At 36.2% G+C, this 27671-nt stretch overlaps 1 protein-coding gene across 1 annotated transcript in view; it reads right to left on the bottom strand.

Annotated features, from left to right (window-relative positions):
- Positions 1-27671, bottom strand: part of URE (urease) — a 181110-nt gene that overhangs the window by 59364 nt on the left and 94075 nt on the right. The window contains exons 6-9 of the mRNA XM_090001615.1: positions 19524-19634; positions 18401-18558; positions 17878-18256; positions 17686-17794 (exon numbers count right to left, since the gene is read on the bottom strand). Coding sequence (XP_089857741.1) covers positions 17686-17794; positions 17878-18256; positions 18401-18558; positions 19524-19634 — 757 coding nt within the window. The remainder of the gene's footprint in view (positions 1-17685; positions 17795-17877; positions 18257-18400; positions 18559-19523; positions 19635-27671) is intronic.

Genomic DNA, 27671 nt, shown 5'->3' with positions numbered 1-27671 from the left:
ATTCCGCCGGGCAAATGAAGCTTGGTTTTTTATGAAGGGTATGTATACCCAAAAGGATCCTGCAAGAGCTTATTTTTTGCAAGAAAAAGTGAGAACCACAAAACAAGGCGACATGAGCATACAAGACTATTATAGTGCTCTAAATCCTTTGTGGGATGAATTGGCTCTTTTAGAGCCTAAATGGGTGGCTACGGAGGATGTGGAACTAAGACAAAAACAAATGGAACAAGATAGATTGTTTCAATTTTTATTTGGGCTTCGTCCCGAATTTGAACAAGTTAGATCCTCACTTCTCCATAGATCTACGTTTCCTCCTTTAGAAGAGGCTATTGTCGAAATTACTCAAGAAGAGATTAGGCATAGCATGGGTAAAAGCATAGATAAAGTTCTTGCCGTATCTAAACCCGGCAATCATGTTAAAACATACAAGCCACCTCATTTTGGTAAGCAAGGGAGTGGTGGAAGAAAAATGATTATATGTCATCATTGTTATGAGCCGGGACATATTAAACCGGTTTGCCCAAAACTAAATGAGGCATTCAAGCCAAAGGTGGCTTCCGTTGATGAATCCTCCACCAAAGAAGATGAAGGCAAGAACGGGGATCTCAAAGATACTCTTGGTCAAATTTCCTTGGCTCTCCAACAAATTCTAAAGGCTACTTCTTCCACCTCCGGTGCCGCCATTGCCTCATCATCACCTCCCGGTACGTACTCTTGGATTTTAGATTATGGAGCCTCTTTTCACATGACTCCTCATGAAAATGCATTAACCAACGTGCACACCAATTCAAAAATATCTTGTGTCTCTACGGCCGATGGAACTTTTCTCAAAATAAATGGTATTGGAACTCTCGATTCTAAAAATGTCCAAAATTTTCTTGTTCCAAAAGTTAGAATAGTTCCTAAATTAAATCTTAACCTCTTTTCCGTTTCCCAAATTGCCGACCATGGATGTGAAATATCTTTCTCATCCCAAGGGTGCTTTGTGCAGGATCTCCGGTCCGGGAAGCGGATTGGGCAAGGTCATAGGAAGGGAGATCTTTATTTTATGGATAACTTAATGCTTCCAAATACCTTATTTTGTACTTATGTCCAAGACAAAAATATTGAAACTTAGCATAAAAGGCTTGGACACCCAAGTTACTCTAAAATGTATCTTTTTCCTTTTGGAAACAAGTTTTGTAAAGAAAAAGATATCAATTGCAAAGATTGCATTTTTAGAAAAAATGAAGTCTATTCCTTTTCCTGTTAGAACCTTTGTGACAACAAGACCTTTTGAATTTGTGCATTCCGATGTATGGGGACCATCTCCGGTTCTATCCAAAGGTGGTTATTCATATTATGTTACCTTTATTGATGATTATACTAGATATGTATGGATTTATTTTCTTAAACCTTAAATCAGAAGTTTTTAACTTCTTTCAAAGAATTTCATGCAAAAGTTCAAAATCAATTTCAAAGTCACATATCCATTCTTAGATCCGATTCGGGTGGAGAATACTTATCAAATGAGTTTCAATCATATTTAAAACAACATGGCATTTGTCATCAAAAATCTTGCCCAAGAACTCCTCAACAAAATGGTCTAGCGGAAAAAAAACATAGACATATTTTAGAAACCACTAGATCATTACTCATTTCTAAAAATATTCCTAAAAGTTTTTGGGCCGAAACCGTGTTAACCTCCACCTATTTAATCAATAGAATGCCATCTTCAAAATTGAACAATATCTCTCCTTATGAAAAGCTTTTCAATATGACACCCGATTACAATCGTCTTCGTATTTTTGGGTGTAAATGCTTTGTTCTTTTACATAAAAGAGATAAATTGTCACCTAAAGCAATAGAATGCGTATTTTTAGGATACAGTGAAAATCAAAAGGGCTATAGATGCTTTGACTATAAAAACAATAAGTTATTTGTCTCCAAAGATGTGACCTTTTTAGAAGATGAAAATGGATTTGAAATATTGGAAAAACTAAATGAAATTGATTATATGTTTATCAATGATCTTTTAGAAGATTCAAATGATGACTCTTTGAGTCATCCAGAATTTTTAGAAAATACTCATAATAATGATTCTCATGATAATGATGTATCACCAACTAATGGTGACAATCTCCAAGTATACACTCGGCGTGAGGAAGCACAACCTATTAGTGCTTTAGAAAAATTCTTGCGGCTTAATGAACCCCTAGAAGAAACCTCCCTTAGGCAATCTTCTAGATAATCAATTCCACCTAATAGGTTTGTCTCATATGAAACTCTCTCACCTAACTATAGAGTTTGTCTAATAGCCTTGCATTCTTACTATGAATCTTTCCATTATAATCAAGCAAAAAATATTCCTCATTGGGTTGAAGCAATGAAAGTTGAACTAGATGCTTTAAATAAGGCTAAAACTTGGGAAATAGTTCAACTTCCTCCAAATAAAAAAGCTATAGGATGTCGGTGGGTCTACAAAGTCAAAACAAAAAGTGATGGTTCCCTAGAACGTTATAAAACTAGATTAGTTGCTAAGGGATATTCACAAGAATATGGCATTGATTATGAGGAGACTTTTGCCCCTGTGGCTCGCATGACAAGCGTTAGAACTCTAATTGTTGTAGCATCATCTAAGAAATGGCCTATATTTCAATTAGATGTTAAAAGTGTCTTTCTTAATGGTCAGTTGAATGAAGAAGTATATATGGACCCTCCGTCGGGAATTAGTGTTAACCAAGGTCAAACTCTTCGATTATTAAAAGCTTTATATGGCCTTAAACAAGCCCCTAAGGCTTGGTATGATAGATTTAGTGCTATCATGTTACAATTGGGATTTCGTTCATGTTATACTGACACTACTCTTTTTGTTAAACGTGCAGGTAATAGTATCATCATCCTTCTGCTTTATGTTGATGATATGATCATCACTGGCAATGATAAAAGTGGTATTCTTAATGTTAAAAATATGTTAAAACATAATTTTGATATGTCTGATTTGGATTTTCTCAGGTACTTTCTTGGTATAGAAGTAGCATACTCTCCTCGAGGGTATATTTTGTCACAGATGAAGCTTGTTGCAGACATATGTTCCCAATCTGGGATTTCAGATGACAAAAAGGTGGAGACTCCCAAGGTTATTAATGCTAAACTACGACTAGAGGATGGAGTTCTGTTGGATGATCCTACGCCCTACAGGCAACTCATTGGCTCCCTCACCTATCTAACTATCACCAGGCCTGATATTGCTCATGATGTGCACTCTGCAAGCCAATTTCAACATGCCCCTACATTTGTGCATATGAGTGTTGTGCTTCGGATCATTCGATACATCAAAAATACTTTGACTAAAGGGCTATTCCTATCCTCACTCTCTTCATTAGATTTACTCGCTTATACTGATGCTGACTGGGGAGGAAACCCAAATGATCGAATCTCAACTACTGGCTTTTGTGTTTTCTTAGGAGATTCGCTAATTGCTTGGAGATGCAAAAAACAGCAGAAAGTCTCATTGCCTTCTACTGAAGCAGAATACAGGGCTATGGCAACTACTACAATGGAGCTTGTGTGGCTTCGAAGTCTTCTTCAAGATATGGGAGTCGAAATTATCGGTGCTTCAAAGCTTTGTTGCGACAACAAAAGTGCAATCTATATTGCCAGCAACCACACCTTTCATGAGAGGACTAAACATATTGAAATGGACTGTCACTATGTACATGATGAATATCTTCGTGGGACAGTTACACTGCCATATGTCACTTCGGAATATCAACTTGCAGATTTGTTTACCAAAGCACTTCCTGCTCCTCGCTTCTTGTTCCTTCTTGGCAAACTTTCGGTCATCTCCCCGTAAAGTTTGAGGGGGGGTGTTAAGACATATGTAATAATACATCTATATATATATATAGATGTATTCACCATAATACCCGATAGGGGTATTATGGTCTTTTCACAAGTACCCAATAGGGGTACTTGTTTTATTTCTTTTATTTTTCTGTTTTTTATTTTTTGTTTTTTTATTTTCTAAAATGTTTATTGGGATACCAAAGGGGCCCCACAATGGAGTCGCTGGGGGCTCCCAACGACTCTATTGGGAGCCCCCTTTGGTCTCCCTTTGCTTATAAATAGGGGGAACCCCCTTGTATCTTGTATTGCTTTTAGAGAGCTCCTCTCCAATAAAAGGGATATTCTTTTTATGTGTGTAGCCTTGTTATAAGACCCTTCGTATATCCCTTGGTGGATTTCCTCTTTTATGCTTGTTTCGTTTGTCCGTGTTGGACATAGTGAATGCATTGGCATTCTTGGATTCTTCCGCATACTTCATTACACTTTCTTGGTTCTTCGCATCCGTCGAAACAAAGATTAATGCCAACATTATCAAGTTCAAGAAAGCATCGGAAGCTTGGCATTATCTCAAGAAAATGTATACATCAAGAGATCTATCCCATAAGTATTACCTTCAAAAGAAGGCTCTCTCCCTTACTCAAGGTGAAATGTCTATTAGGGAATATTTTGCCGACCTTTCCTCTATTTGGGATGAGCTTTCTATGCTTGAACCAAAATGGAGTGGAGAGGCAATTGAACTCCGCCACAAGCAACTTTAAGAAGATCGGTTCTTCAATTTTTTGAATGGGTTAAGACCGGAATTTGAGCAAATAAGGTCATCACTTCTATCCTCATTTACTCATCCCTCTCTTGAAGATGTTCTCACCAAATTAAGTGGTGAGGAGACTCGTATGAATTTATGTAAACAAGGATCAAATGTTCTTGTGGTTCTTTGTAATCATGAAGAAAACAATGAGGTCAATGTCGTATCAAGACCCGAAAATAATGTAAAGAACTATCGTCCTCCTCATTTAAAATTCCAAAATCAAGGAGGAGATGGTGGACAAAGAGGAAAGAGGGACTATAGCAAGACTATTTGTCATTTTTGTAAAGAACTGGGGCATATCAAGCCCGTATGTCCCAAATGGAAGAAGTTTCTCGCTATGGCCACCACCGGTGTACCACAAAAGGAAGAGGCATCATCAAGTGGGTCACTCTCGTTAAATCAAATAGTAGAAGCCCTTCAACCACTTCTCAAGGGAGTTACATCCGGTGTCGTCGTGTGTACTTCTTCAATTTCAGGTAAAGTCTCTTGGCTTTTGGACTCAGGTGCATCTTTTCATATGTCCCCAAACATGTTTTCATTTTCCGATTATTCAAAAAATGTTTCTCCATCCTTTGTTTCCACTGCGGATGGAACCTCTCTTGAAATTAAAGGAATAGGTAATTTTAAAACTCAAGATTTTTCCATTCCAAAAATTATATTTATACCTAAACTTAACTTAAACCTTCTTTCTGTTTCTCAACTCTCGGACCATGGATGCGATATTAAATTTTCATGTGACAAATGTTTAATACAGGATCGCCGGTCCGAGAAATTGATTGGGGAAGGCTTTAGAAAAGGAGACTTATACTATATGGAATCTCTTCAAGTTCCAAAATCTTTTTGTAATGTTGCCCGGAACAAAGATATAAACATGTGGCACAAAACACATGGGTGTGGGTGCAGGTGCGACGCAATTCCAAAAAATTTGGACACGGGGACTCGGCTATATATATATATATATATATATATATATATATATATATATATATATATATATATATATATATATATATATATATAACAATAAATTAACACATAAAGATTGTAAATTTTAAAGCAAAAATAAAAAAACAATTCTTAACAACACAAACTTACCAAAATATAACACAAAGAAGCGTGTGAGTGTGATAAACAACAAAACTTATCATAAATCTGCCTCATCGTCTGAATTAGAGGGAAGAACAGGATCGAGGTAGTCCATGTTGAGAGTATGCAAATTATGTTCTTCCTCCAAGTCAAAATCTTCTGGATTTACATCTCAATTCTTAGATGGTCCACAACTGCATCAAAAAATGACTATATTAGTATCTAACTTAAAACTTTGAATACAAATATTTAAATACAAACTTTGAATACAAATAAAAAAAAGTACCTATACTCTTCTTTGGTGCGGCGAGAAATTAATCATAAATTTGAGTGAACATAAACCAAATCCTCTGTTCTTTTAATGTTGTGAATTTGAGCATATGTACTCCAATTTCTTTCACAACAAGATAATGTAGCAGGTTGGGATAACAACTTCATTGCAAGACGTTGCAGATTTGGTGTCTCTGATCCATATGTTGCCCACCAATTAAGGGGATTTTCCTCGTCCCTTGCCACGAGTGCTGCTAAAGAATCAAATCTCCCAGTAGAAAACTTGTCAAACTCACTATTTATAACCTTAAACAAGTGAGGATCATTAAAAAGTCTTCCCAAACATATCATTCTATTTGTTGATATCTCAGGATCTTCATTTGAAGAAACACGACCAACACCTGCTGTCAACCATTTTTTTGCATAGTATTTTGGATTGAGAGAGTGTGTCATGCAATGCAAAGGTGTATTGCTTTTATCCCATCTTCTCACTAAAACTGAATATACATGATTGTAAAATTCTGAATCATCAAGTGCAATATCTTTCTTCTCATGTTTAAAAATGATACTTTGAACTTTTTCAATCATATTGTCCCACATTTCATAAATTCTATGAAGCATGGGTACATCTCTGTCAACTTCTCTCAACATTTTTCAAATAGGCTCTGTAAATTCAATAAAATATCTAATTTTATCTCACCAAAAATCATCACAGATGCATTTTTTGATAGCTTGAGCCTTGACATCATCTTCAGTACGATAAAAATCTCAATCTTGATTATCCACCAGCATCTTCAATGCATTATTGAGTTGCTTAATTCTTTTCATCATAACAATGAGAGAAGCAAAACGAGTTTTAGCAACTTTCAGTAACTTGAGATCAGAATGCCTATTAAATATAGAAAGGGCATGATGGTTTACAACAAAATTTCTAATATTTCGAACATCATGCTCTATTACCTTAATCTATAAGCACATTTCACGTGCATGTGCATCATCTTTTGATGGATTGCATATACTCTTAAGTGCCAAATTTAAACTGTGTGCTACACAAGGAGTCCAAAAAATATGTCAATATGTATCTTCACTTGCCAAATTCATTCTTGCACGACTGCAAACTGGAGCATTGTCAGTAATGATTTGCACCACACTTTCTTCACCCACTTCTTTTATCACTTCGACAAATAATTTCTTTAAATATTCAGCATCTTTATACTCTCCAGATGCATCAACATTCTTCAAAAAGATTGGCCCATTAAGTGAGTAAGCAATAAAGTTTATCAGTGGTCGCCTTTGTCTATCAGTCCACCCATCAGAAACAATCGACACTTCATGTCATTTTCATGCAAATTTTTTGGTCTCTAACAAGTCTTCAATTCTATTTTTTTCCTCTGCAAGAATAACTGTTTTTTGTTTTTCTGAACTAGGAGACACATAACCACTCAAATTACAATTAGCCAAAGATGTAATCATATCTTTCCAGTATGGACTTCTAGCTACATTAAAAGGAATTGAGCTTGAGTAAAAGAATCGACCAATCTTTTTATCAATTTCTGCTCTTGTCATGTTTTTGAATGATGCTTGTATTGTTTTATTCTTTTCATCTTTCTTTTCTTTAAAAGTTCTTGTATATCACTAGCAATAGGAAAAGACAGATTAATCGAATCGCTTCTCATCTCTGCAATTTTCTTCTTTTCAGCTTCCTCTTGTTCTTTTTTTAATTGCTTTAACATGTCTTTGTCAACCTCAGAACATGCCCTAATTCCTTGACCACGAATATGCAAAAGATGTGCTTTCACACGCGTATAAGAACCTGTAAAAACAGTCTTACATAGATTACAATGAAACTGCACATTCCCACCACCACCACTAGTAGTTTTTATCCCTTTTGTCACAAGCCTCCAAAGTGGTTGAGAATCTTCTAATTCAGGGTTAGAACTTGAACCAAATGTATTGACACTACCGCTAGAACTCGCCATTATATCTGAAAAGTGAAAAAAAAATAAGTAAATAAAATAAAGTTAATAAACACTTCAAAATAATAGTAATAGGAGCTCCAGGTTCGTTCTCCCTGTGCAAATCAGGTTCAAACCAGGCCCTCCTCTGCGAGGGGATGATGCAAAGAGGGGGTTTGTTCCCTCTCTGTAAACCAAGTTCGAGATAGGGAGCCTACCCCTTATCTGACGCAAAAGAAGGGGCAGGGCAAGCCCCTACTGAACCTTATCAGTGGCAGGGGCTTCGCCCTTGCCAAAAAGCCAAAGGCAGTAGCGGAAACGAGGAGGGGCCGAGCCCCTTCTTGTTTCCCCTCTATCCGGCGGGGCAAGGCTCGATCTGTCAGCCGAGCCCCCTCCTTCCCCCAGTCCTACTTCTTACCCCTGCGATAAAAGGGAAACGAGAAGGGGCTGATGCCCTCCTCTGTGAATCGGAGGCACAGCCCCTCTTCTGCGAGCAGAGGGTGCAGGGAGGGGGAGGGGGGGCGAGCCCCTCTTCTGCGAGTAGAGGGTGTAGGGGGGGGGGGGGGGGGGGGAGGGGCCCGCCTGACATAGGCACAGAGAGGGGCCGAGCCCCTCTTCTGCGAGCAGAGGGTGCAGGAGGGTTGACATACCTGTTGAATGTTGACGGAAGGGGAGACGATGGCTGGCACGCGTACCATCGCCAGAGTCTGGATCGCCGATGTGGGTATAGAAGAAAGCTACAGGGGCTGAGGGGGAGAGGCAAAATCGAGAGGGTAAGCCCCTCCCCCTGTCGATAAACCCCTTTTAGGGTTCCGACTGCAAATAAATTTTTGATCTGGGTCGGGTTCGGACCCGACCCGACCCGAATCCAAAACGTATTTTAAAAATCAAAAAAAGACATTTTTGGACTCGGTCAAAGTTGACCGAGTCCAAAATGTGGACAGACACGGCCTCGACGCGTTGACCGAGTCCGACTCGGCATTGACCGAGTCCGGGCCGTGTTCGAAGCCGCACCCGTGTCGGTGCGTGTCGACGCGGGTGCAGCAGCTCCCTAGCCGAGTCCATGTGACTTAGATGCTTAGTTGTGAATGTGTTCAAGTAATGACATGACATGACACATTTTTCCATGATAGATTTTTACACAAGACCGAATGGCACATTTGGAAGCAAGAAAACGGTAGGAAAATGCTAGGAAAGAAAAAATGGCACTTTTTACAACCATTCCAAATGAGAGAAAATTTTTTAAAGGAAAGTTTTTCTAAAAAGTATGATTTTTTATAGGAAAAATTCCTCCACCTGGAGGGGGTGTGTGGATGAATTATTCCTATCAAAAATCCATTTTGATTAGGGCAACCATTCACCCACAACACAACTCATCCCATGGACAGCCACAAAAAGAGCTTCCTCCATCTTCATCTTCCTCCCACCCACCACCATTTCCAAGTCTCTCTCTCTCTCTCATTTTCCATTCTGTTTTTCTCATACTACACAGACAAGTGAAAAAAAATTCATCAAAACTTCTCATAGGCAAAATTTTATTTTCCTGTGAGAATTTTTCTTGCTTCTAAACGTGCCCTAAAAGCAAATATGAGAAAGTTAATGCTTGAGAATGTGAATCACATAAATCACTTTCACAGGGACAAAACTTTTACAACAACAGTAACATGTGATCAAAACAAACATGCCCACAATTTCTACTTCATATTTGTTTAGTGCGAGAAAATTTTCCAACACCGAATAAGAAGCACTTTTATAGAACTATGAATTTGTGAATGTTAACTGCATAATAATCCATACCATACATCAGAATGTCTTTTTGACAAAACTACATTTTCTGATAGGAAATAATATTTGACATCTTTTGGCTTTTTGGCAAATATCATACTCAATTATTAGGCTACAAAAGCTACACCGTTTATAGGGGAAGGTCACCCAATTTCAAATAATACACCACCATGTATGCTAGGTAAGAAACAGTTGTCCACATGTTTTTTTTGTTAAATTAGTTGGACAAATCCATGTTACTCACTTTAGTGCACATTTATTATGTCTTACCTGGTAAGATTGGGTCTACTTTGACCCACGTTGACTTAGAACTGGGTCAAAACAGACCCAGGTCTAAATTAGAGTTGGGCCAAAACAGGCCAAGTCTGTCTTTATCTAGGTTAGATTCAGACCTGGGGCAAATTTTGTAATGAAACAAGCGGAAAGCAAAATACAATGTGCTTAAGCACAAATACAAGTCCACTAAGGGACAATACCAAGGGCAAAGCCAATACAAAATCACAAAAGTACATACAATGGCTACTAAAGGCCAGTCAAGAGAATACCAACAACATAAAAAAATATATCTTTATTGTCAAACAAATGCTTAAGAAAAACATTAACATTGAAAAGGGTAAACACCCCTATATATACACATTTGAATGGCCTTGGGGAGCTCCCAAAGAGTCGTTGGGAGTTTCAAATGGACGGCTATAAATATAGCTGTTGGGATTGCTCCCAACGACTCTATGGTCTTTTGACCATAGAAACCCTATACTAATTAAAAAAGACAATAAAGAAAATAATAAAGAAAAAGACAAATCTGTCCCTAGTGAACAGACCCTATTACAAGGGCAAAAAGACAAAAAATGCCCTTGATGAGCATTGCCTATTACATAACTATATATAACTATATATATGTGATCACTAAAAGTTTGTTAAGGAGAAAATTGAACCGAGGTGCAGCAAGAGCTTTAGTGAAGAAATAGCTGAGATGCAGGAAGAGCTTTAGTGAAGAAATAACCGAGATACAGGAAGAGCTTTATTGGAGAAATCTGCAAGCTGACATTTCAAAGTAACATTCGGCATCTCGATGGTTCCTCTTAAGTATTCATCTTGTACATAATGACAATCCATCTCAATGTGCTTTGTTCACTCATGGAAGGTGTGATTGCTTGTCACAACACATCTTCGAAGGATTGGAGATGACACCCATTGTTAGAAAGTGGCTTTGAATACTTTAGGTTCGATAATGAACCCATACACATGCATATTAAGTGTGAATATACCCACTCAAGGGAACAACACAAGCACATCATGTGCTAATACATAAACCCATAAAAGGGGTAAATATGACTTAAAGTCATAAGTTGAATATTATTGAAGAAATAAGTAGAAGAGGGTAAAAACTCTATACAATGGAGCATAAGCTCCTCCAAGGAGTGAAGAATACAAAGGGGGCAAGCCCCTATTTATAAGCACAAAAGAGACCACCTTGGGGGCTCCCAAAGGAGACGTTGGAGAGCCCCCAACAGTCACATTTGTGACCGTTGGGGGCTCCCAACGTCTCTATTGGGAGGCCCCCAATGTGGAATGAAAACGAAAATTAAAAAATAAAAAAACATAAAATTAAAGGAAATATTACAATGCATATTCCAATTGGAATATGCGTAAAATGACAAATTACAAGAATACCCTTGAGGGTATTTTAGGAAGATAAAATATATATATTTATATATATATATATAAATAGATATACGTATACATATATATATGTATACGTATCTCTATTTATATATATATATATATAAATATATACATGTACATTTAAGGATTATATTTCAACATATATGTGTACGAATACACATATTTTAACACCCCCCTCAAACTTTGCGGGGAAACGAAAAGATTGAAAAAAGGGCAAGACTCCAAGAGGCTTCGGCAAGGATGCAATTGAATCTTGAAAATGTCTTCCTCCAATTGTCTTCAAATGATGAACACATTTCCCGAACCATCCAGGGTACTTCTCTTTGTCCTATCTCCAAGATCCTGTGGAATAACAACAAAGAACAAGTAAAAAATATCTTTGCACTTTTCTCAAAAGGAACATTTCTAACAAGGTGCAAAATTTATGCATAATAGGATAATTACTTTAGCATGAAAAGAAAATTTAGAAAACCAAAGTTTCAAAAATCAAATATCATGTTAAAGAGTAAGCGAAAACGAATTGCAAGAATGCATAATGCATTCATAAGGTCCAACATTGGACAAACACAACCCCATAATGGGAAATAACAAAAAGGTCCACTAAAGGACACCATAATAAGCCTACGAAGAGGCATAAGCTACACATGTTTTATTGAATGAGGGCCTTAAAAGGCCATGATGAGCATATGCATATACTATCATGAAATGAATTAACACTTAAAGAAAATTATTAATGAACATGCTTCAAACATACTTTAGTCAAAATGAACACGGATGCAAATGTTTCAAAAGCATGATGAATATGAACTTTAAGGGGCTTTATAATTTTAACACGCATAGATCAACAATAGAGTTTTTCACATCTTTAGAGCGAAGATCTATGTCAAACAGAATGTCATATATAAGAAGCATGATTTGACTAAATATATTAAAGCTTCCACCCAAGATTCAAAAATGAATATCATTTGAGACAAAAGACTCATTTTGCATATCAAATACAAAAGATGCCGAAAAACTGTAAGCACTTCATATATAGATTAAATGCTAAAATATCAATTTAATTTAAAAACATATCATGGATATGATTCACTTGTATCTAAAAACATAAGTTATGAATAAAATTTAGCAATTTTCAATAGTAGTTCATCCACTACAAGCAACTACCTTATTAGTCCTCCAAAAACTCGTAAATCAAGTGTATAAGCTACTAGATCAAGAATATAAATAAAATGTCATTAAAGGCCAAATGACACACACAAAGGTGTGTAAAAATACCTCTTGTCTACATATAATAATACCTGAAATGAGTACATCAACGACAAGAACAAGAGAATACACGCCAACATGGACAAAAAGCATCTCTTGCCTACGTAAAAATACACTCAAGATCAAGTATGTTCAGCTACTAGAACAAGAGTATTAAGTCATCCATGGGCTAAAAAACACAATACATCTCTTGTCTACTTAAAATGGCACTTGAAATGAGTGAAATAAGCCAACCATGAGCATACATCTCAGCGACTAGAACAAGGACACAAATGCCATCATAGGCTAAAATCACACACCATGGTGTGAATCAACGTGTCTTGTCTACATATAATAACACTCAAGACAAGTGTGTTCAGCTACTAGACCAAGAGAGCAAAAGCCAACAAAGGGCTACCAACACACGAAGGTATAATAAAATTCTTGTCTATATATGATGACACTTAGATAAGAGTTATAAAAGGAGAAGACTTTTGAGGCAATAAAACTTGTAATGGCAAACATATAAATAAAACCTTGAATTAATAGAACAATAAAAAGAATACCCATAACAACAATGTTTTGGAATAAATGTGTGAATATACACACACCAAGAATACTTGTGCACAAAAGCACAAAACACAAATGTGCAAATGCACTCATAAGATTCATAAACAATAAAAGGTTGGGTAATAATCCCAAAAACCTTGATTTTAATATACCTTAAAACATTTAAGGTTTCAAATATCATATATCCATCACATTTATATATAAATAAGAGCATCCATAAAATCAATGGCCAAAAACAAACGAGTGACACACTCATAATTAGATATCATATACCAAATCATTCTAGAGTCCCAAGGTGCCCATAACTCACCTCAATCACCATCTATAATATGGCAAGTGGACAATCTAAAATGACATAACACAAGGTGCTCATAACTCACCTCAACAACCATCTCTAATATAATAATAAGGCCATAAGAAAAAGATTGATGCATCATATAACATGTGATGGATAAAATGTCATAAAAAGGCAATGAACTCTTAGGGAAAACATTTTCCAAATATGTGATTTTTACAAAGAGGGTCGATTCAAAGATCCAAATTAATCACAACAATATGCCATATAACAATAATGTTGCATATATACTAAATTATGTTCAATCATGATCATTATACAAAAAAGGACTTTAATAAACACAACATGAAATATTTAAGCTATGTCATGTGTGAGAAAGGAATTGGAATAATCCAAGAAACAAATCAACCCTTTATAATTTGCAATTATACGTATACCAAGATGTAAAATGGTAATAATCTTAAAAGTGCAAATTTATGACATGTACCAAGATATTGCGGAATGATAAAAGAAACAATCTTACAAGTCCATTAAAAAGACAAACACAAGCCCTAAAGAAGGCAATAAAAACATCTATTTATTGAAAAGATAGTACCATGAGAAAATGTCTATGAATAGATAATACACATACAAGCATGAATACTTTATAAAAGAAGTGTACGAAGACACTCTCACAACACTTGAACAAAATACGAAAAAAAGCGTAATAATATCAAACATGCAATAATGCATGTATTTCATAAAAGATGCAAATGCTTGAGTCTCTCAAGCTTTAATGTAATTTAAGGCAAAGAAGACCATATTATGGTCAATGTAGGCATCCTTAGAGATACAATCAAGAGGTTTTTGAAACCTTATGTGAAAAATACAAAATCCGTTTATAAAGTTGCATTATTAGAAGAAAAATCAAAAAATAAATGAAATCTTTTATACCAAAGGATGTAATAGATACACTATGCATTCTATATAGTGTGGGAAATTCCTTTTTAAAAAATCTTTTACAATGGTTCGAACAACCTATTTTCAAAATTATACAAGAATTATATCAAGATTTTCAAAAAAACATGCACTAAAATCCATAAACAAGAGAGGAACTTAAAACAAATTAGGCTTTATATGAGAGAAAAGAGTTTTAAACAAAGATCATTAATCAAGACATCATATATAATTTAAAAGTTAATTTATAGGTTAATCATGAAATACTTATGTAAACATCATAAATCCCACATAATTGAAAACAATTTTAACAACATAAATTACTATTATATGTGATGAGGAATCGATAAATATATAGCCAAGAATTATATATTTGAACAATAAACAAGTTTACCAAATTTAAAAGTAGATATTTTAAAATATACGAACACGCGAAATGAGAAAGGAAATGATTCAACTTATCAAAAACACTAAATGTGCAAGAAAAATAGTTTCATAATGCAAAATATGTTAAGAAAAGAGATACATACCGAAAACTTCTAAAAAAAAGAGAGGAACAATGAATACTTCACCATTTCTTGAGCACCACGCTTTCCGTTGCGCCAAGAGACAACCCCATCGTAACCGGGCTCTGATACCATGTTAGAAAGTGGCTTTGAATACTTTAGGTTCGATAATGAACCCATACACATGCACATTAAGTGCGAATATCCCCACTCAAGGGAACAACACAAGCACATCATGTGCTAATACATAAACCCATAAAAGGGGTAAATATGACTTAAAGTCATAAGTTGAATATTATTGAAGAAATAAGTAGAAGAGGGTAAAAACCCTATACAATGGAGCATAAGCTCCTCCAAGGAGTGAAGAATACAAAGGGGGCAAGCCCCTATTTATAAGCACAAAAGGGACCACCTTGGGGGCTCCCAAAGGAGACGTTGGAGAGCCCCCAACAGTCACATTTGTGACCGTTGGGGGCTCCTAACGTCTCTATTGGGAGGCCCCCAATGTGGAATGAAAATGAAAATTAAAAAATAAAAAAACATAAAATTAAAGGAAATATTACAATGCATATTCCAATTGGAATATGCGTAAAATGACAAATTACAAGAATACCCTTGAGGGTATTTTAGGAAGATAAAATATATATATTTATATATATAAATAGAGATACGTATACATATATATATATATATATATATGTATACGTATCTTTATATATATATATATAAAAATATATACATGTACATTTAAGGATTATATTTCAACATATATGTGTACGAGTACACATATTTTAACAACCCATATCTTTGACAAGATTTCGCAGCCATACACGCTTCATGGTTATCGTAGTCATTGCATGATACTCAGCTTCAATAGAGGATAATGAGACTTTCTGTTATTTTTTACATCTCTAAGAAATTAAAGAATCTCCTAAAAAACACAAACACCAGCTATTGAGATTCTATCATTAGGGTTTCTTCCTTAATATGCATTAATATAAGCAATTAAATCTAAAGAGGAATATGAGGATAAGAAAAGTCTTTTAGTTATAGAATTTTTAATATAGTTGACAATTCTTAAAATTGCACTCATACGCATACTGGTTGGAACATGTTGAAATTGACTAGCAGTGTGTACAACGTGAGCTATATCAGGTCTAGTAATTGTCAGAAGTTTCATCATCTAGAGGCTCCTGATCATCGATTTTCATCTTGACATTTGTTACTTCAAGAGTGTCAACCTTCTTATCATCTGATATACCAGACCTGAGAACAATGTCAGAAGTAAACTTAGACTGAGATAATAAATACATAAATACCTTCTAGGAGAATAAGCAACTTCTATTCCTAAAAAGTATCGTAGAAAACTCAAATCAGTCATTTCAAAATTAGTTTTAAGAATATTTTTAACATGTTGAACTCCATGTATGTCTCCTCTAATGATTATCCCATCATCAACATAGAGAAGTGGAATGACAATACCTATATCAAAATTCTTAACAAATAAAGTAGTGTCAGTCACATAGGATTTAAAGCCAATATCGAGCATAACATTGATAAATCTATCATACCAAGCTTTGGAAGATTGTTTCAAACCATACAATGCCTTATGCAAGTGAAGAGCCCTCCCTTGAGGTATACCCATACCTAGGGGCGTCTTCATGTACACTTCCTCCATAAGATTGTCATTTAAAAAAGTCATTCTTAACATTCATTTGATATATGAACCAATTTTTAATTAAAGCAAGTGCAATGAAGGTTATAATTGTGGTCATGCGGGCAACAAGTGCAAAGGTTTATTCATAATCTATGTCATATTCTTGTGCATATCCTTTGGCAACTAGCCTAGCTTTGTATCTCTTAGGAGTCCCATCACTCATGGTTTTTATCTTATATACCCACCTATAACCTATGGGTTTCTTTCCCGTGGAAAGAATATTTATTTTTTATTTCTTATTCTTATTCTTTGCTAGGTATTGTGTGTTGTGTTTAGCCATAATGCATTGACCTTCATATGTTCCAGTGAAATTATTATTATTTTTATTTTTATTTTCTTTCTGTCTTGGGTTTTGTGCAATTATGTGACATTAATGGCTAGTTAAGCTAGCCATTAGAGCTCCTCTAATGGCTATTACATGTAGTTAGGTGTATATGTGTATATGAGTGATTATGGTGACCTTGTGTTGTAAATTATGTGAATATTTTCTATTAACAAAAATATTTATTTTTTATTTCTTGATCTTGTTCTTTACTATGTATTGTTTGTTGTGTTTAGCCATAATGCATTTGGACTTTATTTGTTTAAGTGAAATTATTATTATTTTTTTCTGTGTATTGGGTTCAGTGCCACTTTGTGAAACTAATGGCTAGGTAAGCTATCCATTAGAGCTCCTCTAACGGCTAGCAAGTTCAAATGGCTAGCTAGTCTAGACATTTGACAAACATGCCCTCAACAAAAGGAATAAAGAAGAAATGCAAAAAATATGTATGAAAACCAAGTGTATTTTTTACTATGTACAGTTTAACATAAAGAACATCTGTAGCTATACATATGGCCATAATGCCATCAGACTGAATTGCATGATTATCATACCACACACTGTCTAAATGCTTTATATTTGCAGTAAGTTCTCAAGCATGAAGTTCATCACATCAAAATAAAGTTTAGATCCAAGAATAATACAAGCTTTTAAACTGAATTGCTTCGCAATAACTAACCACTTGATATTGCTTCTTCGGCCAATTGAGGACAGATAAAGTGGACATGACAGTCTATTCCTCCAGCTGTTACAATCATTCCCTCTGCAGCAATAACCTCAGTATTGACCTGTAAAAGTGAAAAAGTCTGTACAGAGCATGATAATAACCGGCAACACGGGTATAAATAACTACATTCTGGAGAACACATACTCCAACAATCATGTCCTCATGCACGCAATCCATGACATCTGGGTTTCCTGCCTTTCCAATACCTCTTATCAATCCATCTTTAATACCGATATCAGCCTTGTAAATGCCTGTATAGTCAATAATCAAGGCATTTGTAACAACAGTGTCAAGGCAAGAAATAGCTGCATATCCAGTTGCTTGTCCCATTCCATCACGCAGAACCTTTCCTCCTCCAAATTTACATTCATCACCATAAACTGTAAATTCCCTTTCAACCTCTGCAAACAAGTTTGTGTCACCTAACCTGATCTTATCACCAGTTGTAGGCCCATAAATATTAGCATAAACCTCGCGTGAAACTTTAATTGTGAGCTCACTATCTTCTGTTGTCATTCCATCTCTGCAACAAAAGTTTATTAGCAGTAGCACCATAGGAACCTAGTCAGAGATAATTATAGGCTTAATACTTAATATAGCTTACATTTTTTCCAAAAAAGTGAAAAAAAAAAAACAAAAATTGGTGAGTCAACAAAGAATTCCTTACAGGCAAAGGGTATCATCCATATGTCCAAAATTTTTAGCAAGTAGATTCTGCAATATTCTTGGAGAACTTCTAACAGGCCCATCTGAAATGCCATTGCCCCCTCTTATCACACGATTCCCACCAATACTGACAAGTGTAACAGATTTCCTTTCCCCTGGCTGGCAAAGGATAAGTTTAAAAAGAAAAAGGGAGAGAAATACAAGGTTTTAGGAAAAGAAAACTCCAAACACAACAATGTTGTTACTGTATTCTTATTACACATTTAAGCATGTTAAACCCACAAAATGCCATCGACAACAAGCAAGAGGTCAGCAAATTGCAAAGTCAATGAATCTAATGCACATCATATAAGTTACAAAGGATATTAACTCTTCACTTGGCTTTGACAGAAGGCCACTTTTTCAAATCTAATGACTGAAAATACTGTAGCTGAAAAGATTGTAAAAGTTTATAACCTGGAAAGAATTTTTTTTTTTTGATGCATGACCTATAACTAAACTCTTACTACTAATCCAATAATTGACTGTCATTTATTTTAAAACAATTCTTTGGATAATAATCACCAGCTTTGTGATACCAAATAGAAAAGAATAACAATAACAAAAGAGTCAAAAACACCTATACTTTTGAGGTCAGCAACAAAGAGAGCCAGTTTGAATATTTTTGAAGAGTGAAGATAATTTCTTTGGGAGCAGAGAATTTTGCTTCTTTTTTTTAAGTGATGAAAAAGGATTACTCTAAGAGATGAGAGAATGGAAGATAATCCCTCTTAAAGTGATTAAAAAGCAAATTAGTCTTCTATGTGCTATCTAATTTTAATACAGCAATAAAAAATAATGAGAAACTAAAGTTAATTAATTTCTCTGAAAAAAAAACAAAAGGCTACAACTGAGATTTATAGTAAGTTCAAGAATAACAACGGCTAGTATATAGAAGTTGGCAAAGCTTTTGACCTTTATAGACACTGAATTGAAAACAGCTATCTCATACATTTGTTGTTTGTTGCAACTACCATATAATGGCATTTTGGGAATCAACACTTAGCCAAATATAATAATCAGCACTGCAAAGAAAATGAAACCGTGGCAACTACATTGAAAATTTGAACTAGACAAGTTCTTACCTCAAATCGAACAGCTGTTCCAGCCAGGATGTTAAGCCGCATACCCTTGGCCTTTTCCCTATCAAACACCAAGTATGGGTTCACTTCACCAAAATGGTAATGACTTCCAACCTGAATTGGATGGAGATTAAAAGTTAGAAAAGTAAAGTTATAATAGGTCAATAAACAACATTTGCAGTCATGTTCTTAATTTACCATAGAAGTTCATAGCAAACAACTAATTATAAGCTTGATGCCAACATTTTCTGCTATGGCTTCAACATTCATGATGTAACTGTTAAAAATATAAATGTAACTATATATAATATAATAATATAATAATTTTTATTTATTTATTTTTTTTTTATTTTCTTTTCTTTGTGTATTTTTATTTTTGTCTAGCTCGATTTGAACTAGACTTTAAACTAGTCAAGATCCAACTAGATCTTGACTAGTTGGTATAGCAGTTGGAGCTAGTCCAACTACTACAATTAGAGTCGAGCTCCAACGACTCTCTATGAGAGCTCTTCTCTCCTACTCTCTCCTTGTATATAAATAGGGGTTATCCCCTCTCCTTTGTAATAATGCTTTTTAAGCATTTCATGTGAATGAAATAAAGTTTATTATTTTATCTTTTGAGTTCTATTTATACCCTTTTATGGGTTATGATTGTTGTGTCTTCAATAGACACCTATTACAAGCATTTGAGCTTTTGTGGAAGACCATCATTTTCTTACATGGTATCAAAGCTCGAAAGCTTATAGATCTTGGAAGAGTTACTACCTCGTTTTTTGTGCCTCTCTAGCAAAAATTGATTCATTTCCTTGTTCGTGGTTCAAGTGTTTTTTGTGTCATTAGTTGAAGAAAGAAGGCTTTTGGGGGATCATTGGCAACACAAAGATCGTGATTGTGCTCTTGTCCTCTTTTTTCTCATACTTTTCTTTTCTTTTTTTCTCATCACCTCTCTCTCCTCTTCACCCTTGTAAAAATGGATGACAATGATAATGTAATAACCGAAAATTTTATGCAAATTTTTACGCAATTAAGTAGGATTTATGCGTTTTGGGCCTAGGATCCGCTTCCCGGATCCATAAGAATCATGCCTATGTAAATTATTATATATATACATAATAATAAAAGTAAAGAAATAAATTAAAATTATTTTGGGTTTGATTCACAGTTGGACCCATTTGGATCCAACCTGTGGATCCACCTTTATAACATAATTGGATCCACATTCAGAATCGGACCCGGATCCACTTTACTGTTGGATCTCGAGTCACGGGTCGTGGGGCTCGGAACCGGACCCGACCCGCACCCTGTAAAGTGAAAAAAAAAAGGGGGAGCCCGATAAGGGGCTGCCCGATAAAAAGAGCGTTAGGGTTCTGAGAGAACCCTAACACAACTTGTTAAGGAGGAGGCTGAGGAAAGGGATGCTTAGCCGTCGGGAAACGAGGGGAAGGGCAAACCACCTCCTTCCTTTTCGGGGGTCGCCCCCTTCAAAAAGGGGTCCCCGAACCCCTGTTCTTCTCATCCCTCATCTCTCTCCCTCGTTCTTTCACGCTCTCCTTCTCTCGGCTCCCTCTCGTCTCTGCCATCCCTGCGTGCGATTGCGCCAGCGCCGCATCTCCTCATCACCCTCTCGATCGGCATCGTGGCTGTGGAAACAACAGGCCGACCATCGACAGCAGCCTCCCGATCACGCCCTTCACGGCGGCAGGAGCTACCTGAGTCGACCGACCATCGTCTCGCGATAGCAGTCTCCGATCATAGGAAAAAGCACCGGAAAGGTAGGTTTTCTGCCTCTTTTTGTGTGGAGCATGGATTGAATCCGCCTGTGCGTGGGTTGGTCAAGGGGAAACTTCGACTGCTTAGGGCCAATGCTAACCCTAAACCGATAATCACAATTTCTTGGATTTGGGGGTTTCGAATTTACTTTGTGAAGGGGGTGTTGAGTTCAATTTTTGTTACCGCTAAGAGGAATGCTTGATAGAAATGTTCGATCTCTATTATTGCTAAACCAGTAAACGAAGGGTTTTCAGTAGTCTGCATGGGTGTGGATGTGGTCCCATGGAAATTTTCAAGGTTACGAACTCCCGGTGTTAATTGTATATGTATAACCGAGTTGCACCTTATAGGGGTTAAGGTGGCTTAGTGATGCTTACGTATTCCAAATTTTGTTTATTTGAAATTTTTGCTTTTCTTTGTCGGATAGTACCACACACTCAGGATACGTGCTTAGTCAGTTTAGTTGTAAACACAGGCATGCTGTGCATTTTCTGCTATGCCATGATATTATTCACGATATGTCTGCCTATTTTCTATGGATATTCATCTGATTTACTGAACTCCAAGCATGATCAAAGATTTGTTAATGTGTTGTTTTCCACATGGAAATGCACATGAACTGAATCTGCGTAAAATATTGTAAAAGAGAAGTGGCCTCAACAAGTTGAATTGTTGTAAAATCAAGTGTCTTTATGAATTAATTTTTGGGAGGTTTAATGCATGCTCACTAACCCCTTTCAGAATGTATAAACCAATTGCTCCGTTAGGATGATAAACATGTACATGTTTGCTTCAACGAGTTTGAATTATTATAGATCCAAGTGTCATTCACGAGTTAATTTTGGAGTTTGATTTCATGATTAATAACTCATTCATGTTGTGTAGGTCGATTTCTCCCTTATGATTATAAACAGTTATATGTAATGGCAGCATAAGATAGATCATTCATAATGATGTACATTGTTTGGTTGTTTTTTTGTTGTCCTAACATGATATGAAACCATACATACTATACATTGAAGATGTTCAGAATTTTTAAGTATTTAGTTTGGCCGAATATAAAGCTTTATTATTCAATTGTAACCTGTTTCAACTGCAACCGTTTACTGTCGATATTTCTAAACATGTTACATAAATTGTATTTCCAATGTAACGTACATCTATGGTAGGTTGTACTGTATTCTTTTTATTATTCTGATATTCCTGTACTTGGTTGCTGAACATGTGAAGACTTATCTCATGCACATGTGGGGTTCGAGATTAGCAGGCTCTAGTAGGGCTGTAGAGTTCGTTTTCTGTAATACGTCACTACCCGTTTGGGTGGATATGTTCACTGCTCAATCATGTTAATTGAATCCTGCATATTATATTGAAATAGAACCAAGAATGGGGTGAATGAACTGGGCATCAATGTTGTGTTGTAGAATTAGTAACATGTGAAATATTTGATGTCTATACTAGGATGTTGCTTGTATTTGGGGTCACATTTAGTTACATGTAGTAGCAAGGAGCAACACGGAGCAACACATATTTGGAAGAGTCAACATTTGGACCGAGAATAGGCCTATGGCCTTTGTAATTGCAGGAGTTTATATCTACAACATCTTCTCATAATACTTGATGAACGCATATCTGTTGTTTATGTTACAACAAAATGTGTAATTTTAATATCGGCAAATCCAGGTTAAAGTAACAAGATAAAAGCACAATTTAAATCTGTTAGACCGGTCTATTATGACAAGATTAAAAACATAAAGTTGGACAAACATTTTGCTCGAGAAAAGATTGAAGGTGAGCTTTAGGCTAAAAATTTTATTTAGAGATTATGCAAATGACAAATTGGTTTACTAAGATCCTTGAAGGGGTGGTGTTAGTTCTAATGTTGAAAATGATTTTTGGTAATATCTAACAATGGGATCTGTTACATACTGGCTTTGATGTATGCTAAGGCATTTATGGAACTTTACTGAGAACCGGTTATACACAGTGAGATCAACCTAGAGGGGGCAACCTATTACATTTTCCTCTCTTGTTGCTGTCATTTAGCCTTCTCTCTTCTCTGATCTTTCGTATGAGAGGTCTTATTTTGATATAGGCGCATACATAATATGAATGCGTGCAGCCTTGAAGTATCAATTGTTGAATCTGGGTTATGTTCATGTGTGTGGATGTTAACACATGAAAAGGTTTCCTGTGCCTATATTGAGGGGACTTGTTTAATTATCGTGCATTTATGGATTTGTTTTAAGTACATGTGCATACATGAAATTGATGTGTGGGTATAAATGTTCTTATGTGCTTATGGATGATGGATGAATGCATGTGTGTTAAGTGATTTCATGAAAGCACTTAGACATGGATGGTGAACACATGCATAGGACTGTGGAAGCTCATGCACATTGTTAAAATGGTATGAATGAATGTGCATTTGGAATCATGTTGGTATTATTGCATACATTGCAAGTTATGATTTTTGCATATGATGCATCGATGGTCTGGATGAATCATCACAAGCCTGGAGAGCCTTGAGCTTGGGTTGGCTTTTTCTTTAATTGTTTCATTGCATCGCAAAAATCATACTTTATATTATTGTTCTATATTGCACTGTTCGATGTGTTTCCACGGGCTGGAGTCTCGTGATGGTTCTCGCAGGGGGGGATGCGAGTCTTTTCACTTTACTTTTGCATATGGTGTTGCAAACTTAAAGAATTAACTTTAATAAAAATATAATGAATAAGAACAGTGTAATATACATTCTGGGATATCTCATCTGGAGTATGAGAATCTTAGATATACGGTCTTGGGGAGACTGTGAGGATACAAAAACTCCGTGAGCGTTGTTGCCCCTGAACCCGATATTGAGGTTCTTCTCCTGACCACGGTTTTAGGGAGAGTCCGCCACTTTACCCAGGAGTGGTGTGTTAGTCACAGCTGTGAGTTTATGGTACCAAGGAAGTGGCACTTGTGGGCGTGGGGTGTCCCTTGTGTCCCCGACATTAGATATGGAGGTCTAATGTTCCGATGGATGGTGCTGTTTCCTGATATCGGTCGAGGGCTAAGTTGGAACCCAGTAATAAAATACAAATTGTGTGTTAAGCTACCCTGGGAACCTACTTGACCTCGGGGTTTGTACCCGTTTGGTGTATCCGCGGGCCACGGTAATTAAAAAGAGGAACTTAAAGATGTGTGCATCTAATAGGGCATGCATATGGAAAGATGAAACTTAAATGAAAGATAACAGAACAAATCATACATTGCACATAGTCATGCATTTTCTTGCTATGCATTAGAACATGCATACATTATCTGTTTTCCTTAATTGTTATATGTTTGGTGGATGGGTGATGTTTAACTTTCAATGTATGTTAAATGTCTTGTTGTACTAAAATTGTGCATCATGGTATGGTTTAATGTTTCTTTATGCATAATGGATGTACCTTGAGGTGTGAATACATACCTGAATTATGAATTGTCATAATTGCATTTCTTTGAATAATTGTGTGGATTCATATTGTGGTGGTGGGATACATATAAATATTGCTATTAATGTTACCTGTCAGTTAATTTCTGGTAAATTGTTGACTGTCATAGAATAGACCTTTGTCTATGTCACATGGGTGCAGGTGCGGGTGCGGGTGCGACACGGGTGCGGCGCAATTTCAAAATTTTTGGACACGGGGACTCGGCTATATATATATATATATATATATATATATATATATATATATATATATATATATATATATATATATATATATATATAACAATAATTCTAGTAAACAATTAAAATTAAGTAGCCAAAACTATATAAGATAAAAGGATATTATCATTGTACAGATATAATTTAAATTGACTTGTAATAGTAAACTTCAAGTCTGCAGTAAATTAAGTAGCCAAAACTATGACCTTAATTTTTTCGAAAGTTTCAATTTGGCACTCCCATTTCTTTATGGTAGTTCTTAAGCTAGCTTTTCTAATACTTGTGAAACTAGTATTTTTTTAAACTGGAAAAGCATTTATTTAGCTACCTCAAATGGTTGGGTTACCTTTTATCGTGTTTTATACATATTTTTACATAAGTTGTGAAACAGTCACACAGACTGTGCACAGTCTGTGCAATGCAGTCTGTGACTGTGCAGACTGTGCACAGTCACACAGACTGTGCACAGTCACAGACTGTGTGCAGTGACTGTGCAGTTGCAGTTGCACAGTCTGTGACTATGCAACTGCATTGCACAGTCTGGTTATATATTAAAAAAAAAGATATATAAAAAATGTTTTTTTGTCTTAAAAATGGACATTTTTGGACTCGATCAAAGTTGACCGAGTCCAAAATGTGGACGGACTCGGCCTTGACTCGTTGACCGAGTCTGACTCGGTGTTGACCGAGTCCGGACCGAGTCTGAAGCCGCACCCGTGTCCGCACCCGTGTCAGGGCGTGTCGACTCGGGTGCGGCACCTCCCTAGCCGAGTCCGTGTGACATAGACCTTTGTTTATTTTTGGGATATATACTGAACATCCTACTGGACACCCATATCATATACTGGATTCATGATGTACCACATTAAAAGTTTCGGATTTCCTACTTAGATAGTTGTAGTCTAATTCCTATAAATTTTCAGGTGAAGAGTTGGATTTAGGAGCGACTGCGGGATGAGGCTTCGATCGGGATTTTGGATTTACTGTTCCAAGGATAGTGTGAGAACAATGATCTTAATTTTCATTGATATTGAAATGAAAAGAATGTTTTGGTCTTGCTCCATCTGTAATGTTCTGGAATGCTTAGCCCTACGGTATGACTGGTTTCCGCTGTATATAAAAAAATAAAATCCTCAAAAATTTGGGTTAAGATTTCGGGGCGTTACAGATAAAGTCACCATCATGCCCGTAAAATTAAATGATATAAATTATGTGATGTGGGTTTCAATCATGAAGCATCACATTTAGGGAAAAGGGTTGTGGGGAATAGTAGATGGTTCTAATTCGGAACCAAAACTAATTCTCACAAAAATTGAAAATGAGAAAAAGGTACCTCTTACAGAAAGAAAGAAAAATAAGGCATTAATCACTCCGCCTGTGTATACCTTTTTAGTTATACACTGTCAGTCCCAAGCCCAGATAAAGGAAGAGGGTTGCGGTAGGCCGGTGACAGCCAGCATAAAAACTTAGTCATACCCTATGAATATGAACCAATATGAGAATTTCGTTGCGGCGTTCCCTACTGAGTGACGCGTTGTACTGTATAGGCCCGGAGGCAGTGATAAATGGGCAAGGGTTGCTAGGTCGTCGCCCGGAAGCGACGCGTCACACCGGCGCCCGGGAGTGGTGTCAAATAGGCAAGGGTTCCCTCACTTTGTTGGACGGGTGAGGGTAAAGAAGTTAGTCCAAGACCATAAAATTAGGTTAGCCACTTGGAACATAGGGTCTTTAACTGGTAAGTTGGTAGAGTTAGTAGATGTTATGTGTAGGAGAAAGATTGATATTTTATGTCTGCAAGAGACCAAATGGGTAAGTGAGAAAGCAAAAGTGATAGAACCTTGGGGATATAAGATTTGGTATACAGGAATAAATAGGAATAGGAATGGAGTAGGGATTGTTATGAGTCGTGAGTTTATAAAAAATGTAGTTGAGGTCCGTAGGAAGGGTGATAGGATTTTACTTATTAAATTAGTATTAGGTATGAATATTATTAATATTATTAGTGTTTATGCACCTCAAGTAGGTTTAGATGATTTCATTAAGCGTCAATTTTGGGAAGATTTAGATGGAGCAGTACAAGAGATATCTTATGGAGAAAAGCTTTTCATCGGCAGTGACCTTAATGGACATGTAAGCATTAGTAGGGATGAATTTGAGAGTATCCATGGAGGCTATGGTATAGGAGAAAGAAACGAAGGTGAAGAAAGGATTTTAGATTTTGGTTTGTCCTATGATATGATCTTAGCAAACACTTGGTTTAGGAAGAGGGAGTCTCACCTAATAACATTTAAAAGTGGGGTTAATACGAGTCAGATAGATTTTTTCCTACTTAGAAAGAGAGATAGGGGTTGTTGCATCGATTATAAGATTATATCGGGAGAAAGTGTAGTTACACAACATAGAGTCTTAATTTTAGATCTTAGAATTAGACAATGCCGCAAAATGGATAGGCATAGGATAGATCCTATAATTAAGTGGTGGGCACTTAAAGGAGCTAAACAAGGAATGTTTGCATAGCAGGTAGTTAATAAAGTTGATTGGTGTTTCGAGGAGGATTCAGAATCAATGTTGAATAAGATAGCAGGTGGCATGAGAAAGGTGGCTAAAGAGGTATTGGGTAAGTCTAAAGGCGGTGCACCGCTAGGTAAGGATACATCATGGTGGAACGAGGATGTCAAATT

Source organism: Nuphar pumila, chromosome 3 (assembly GCF_984573655.1).
Source record: "Nuphar pumila chromosome 3, dmNupPumi1.hap1.1, whole genome shotgun sequence".
Taxonomy (NCBI): Eukaryota; Viridiplantae; Streptophyta; class Magnoliopsida; order Nymphaeales; family Nymphaeaceae; genus Nuphar; species Nuphar pumila.
Note: the sequence above shows the minus strand (reverse complement) of the source record. Positions and strands in the feature narration are given on the sequence as shown.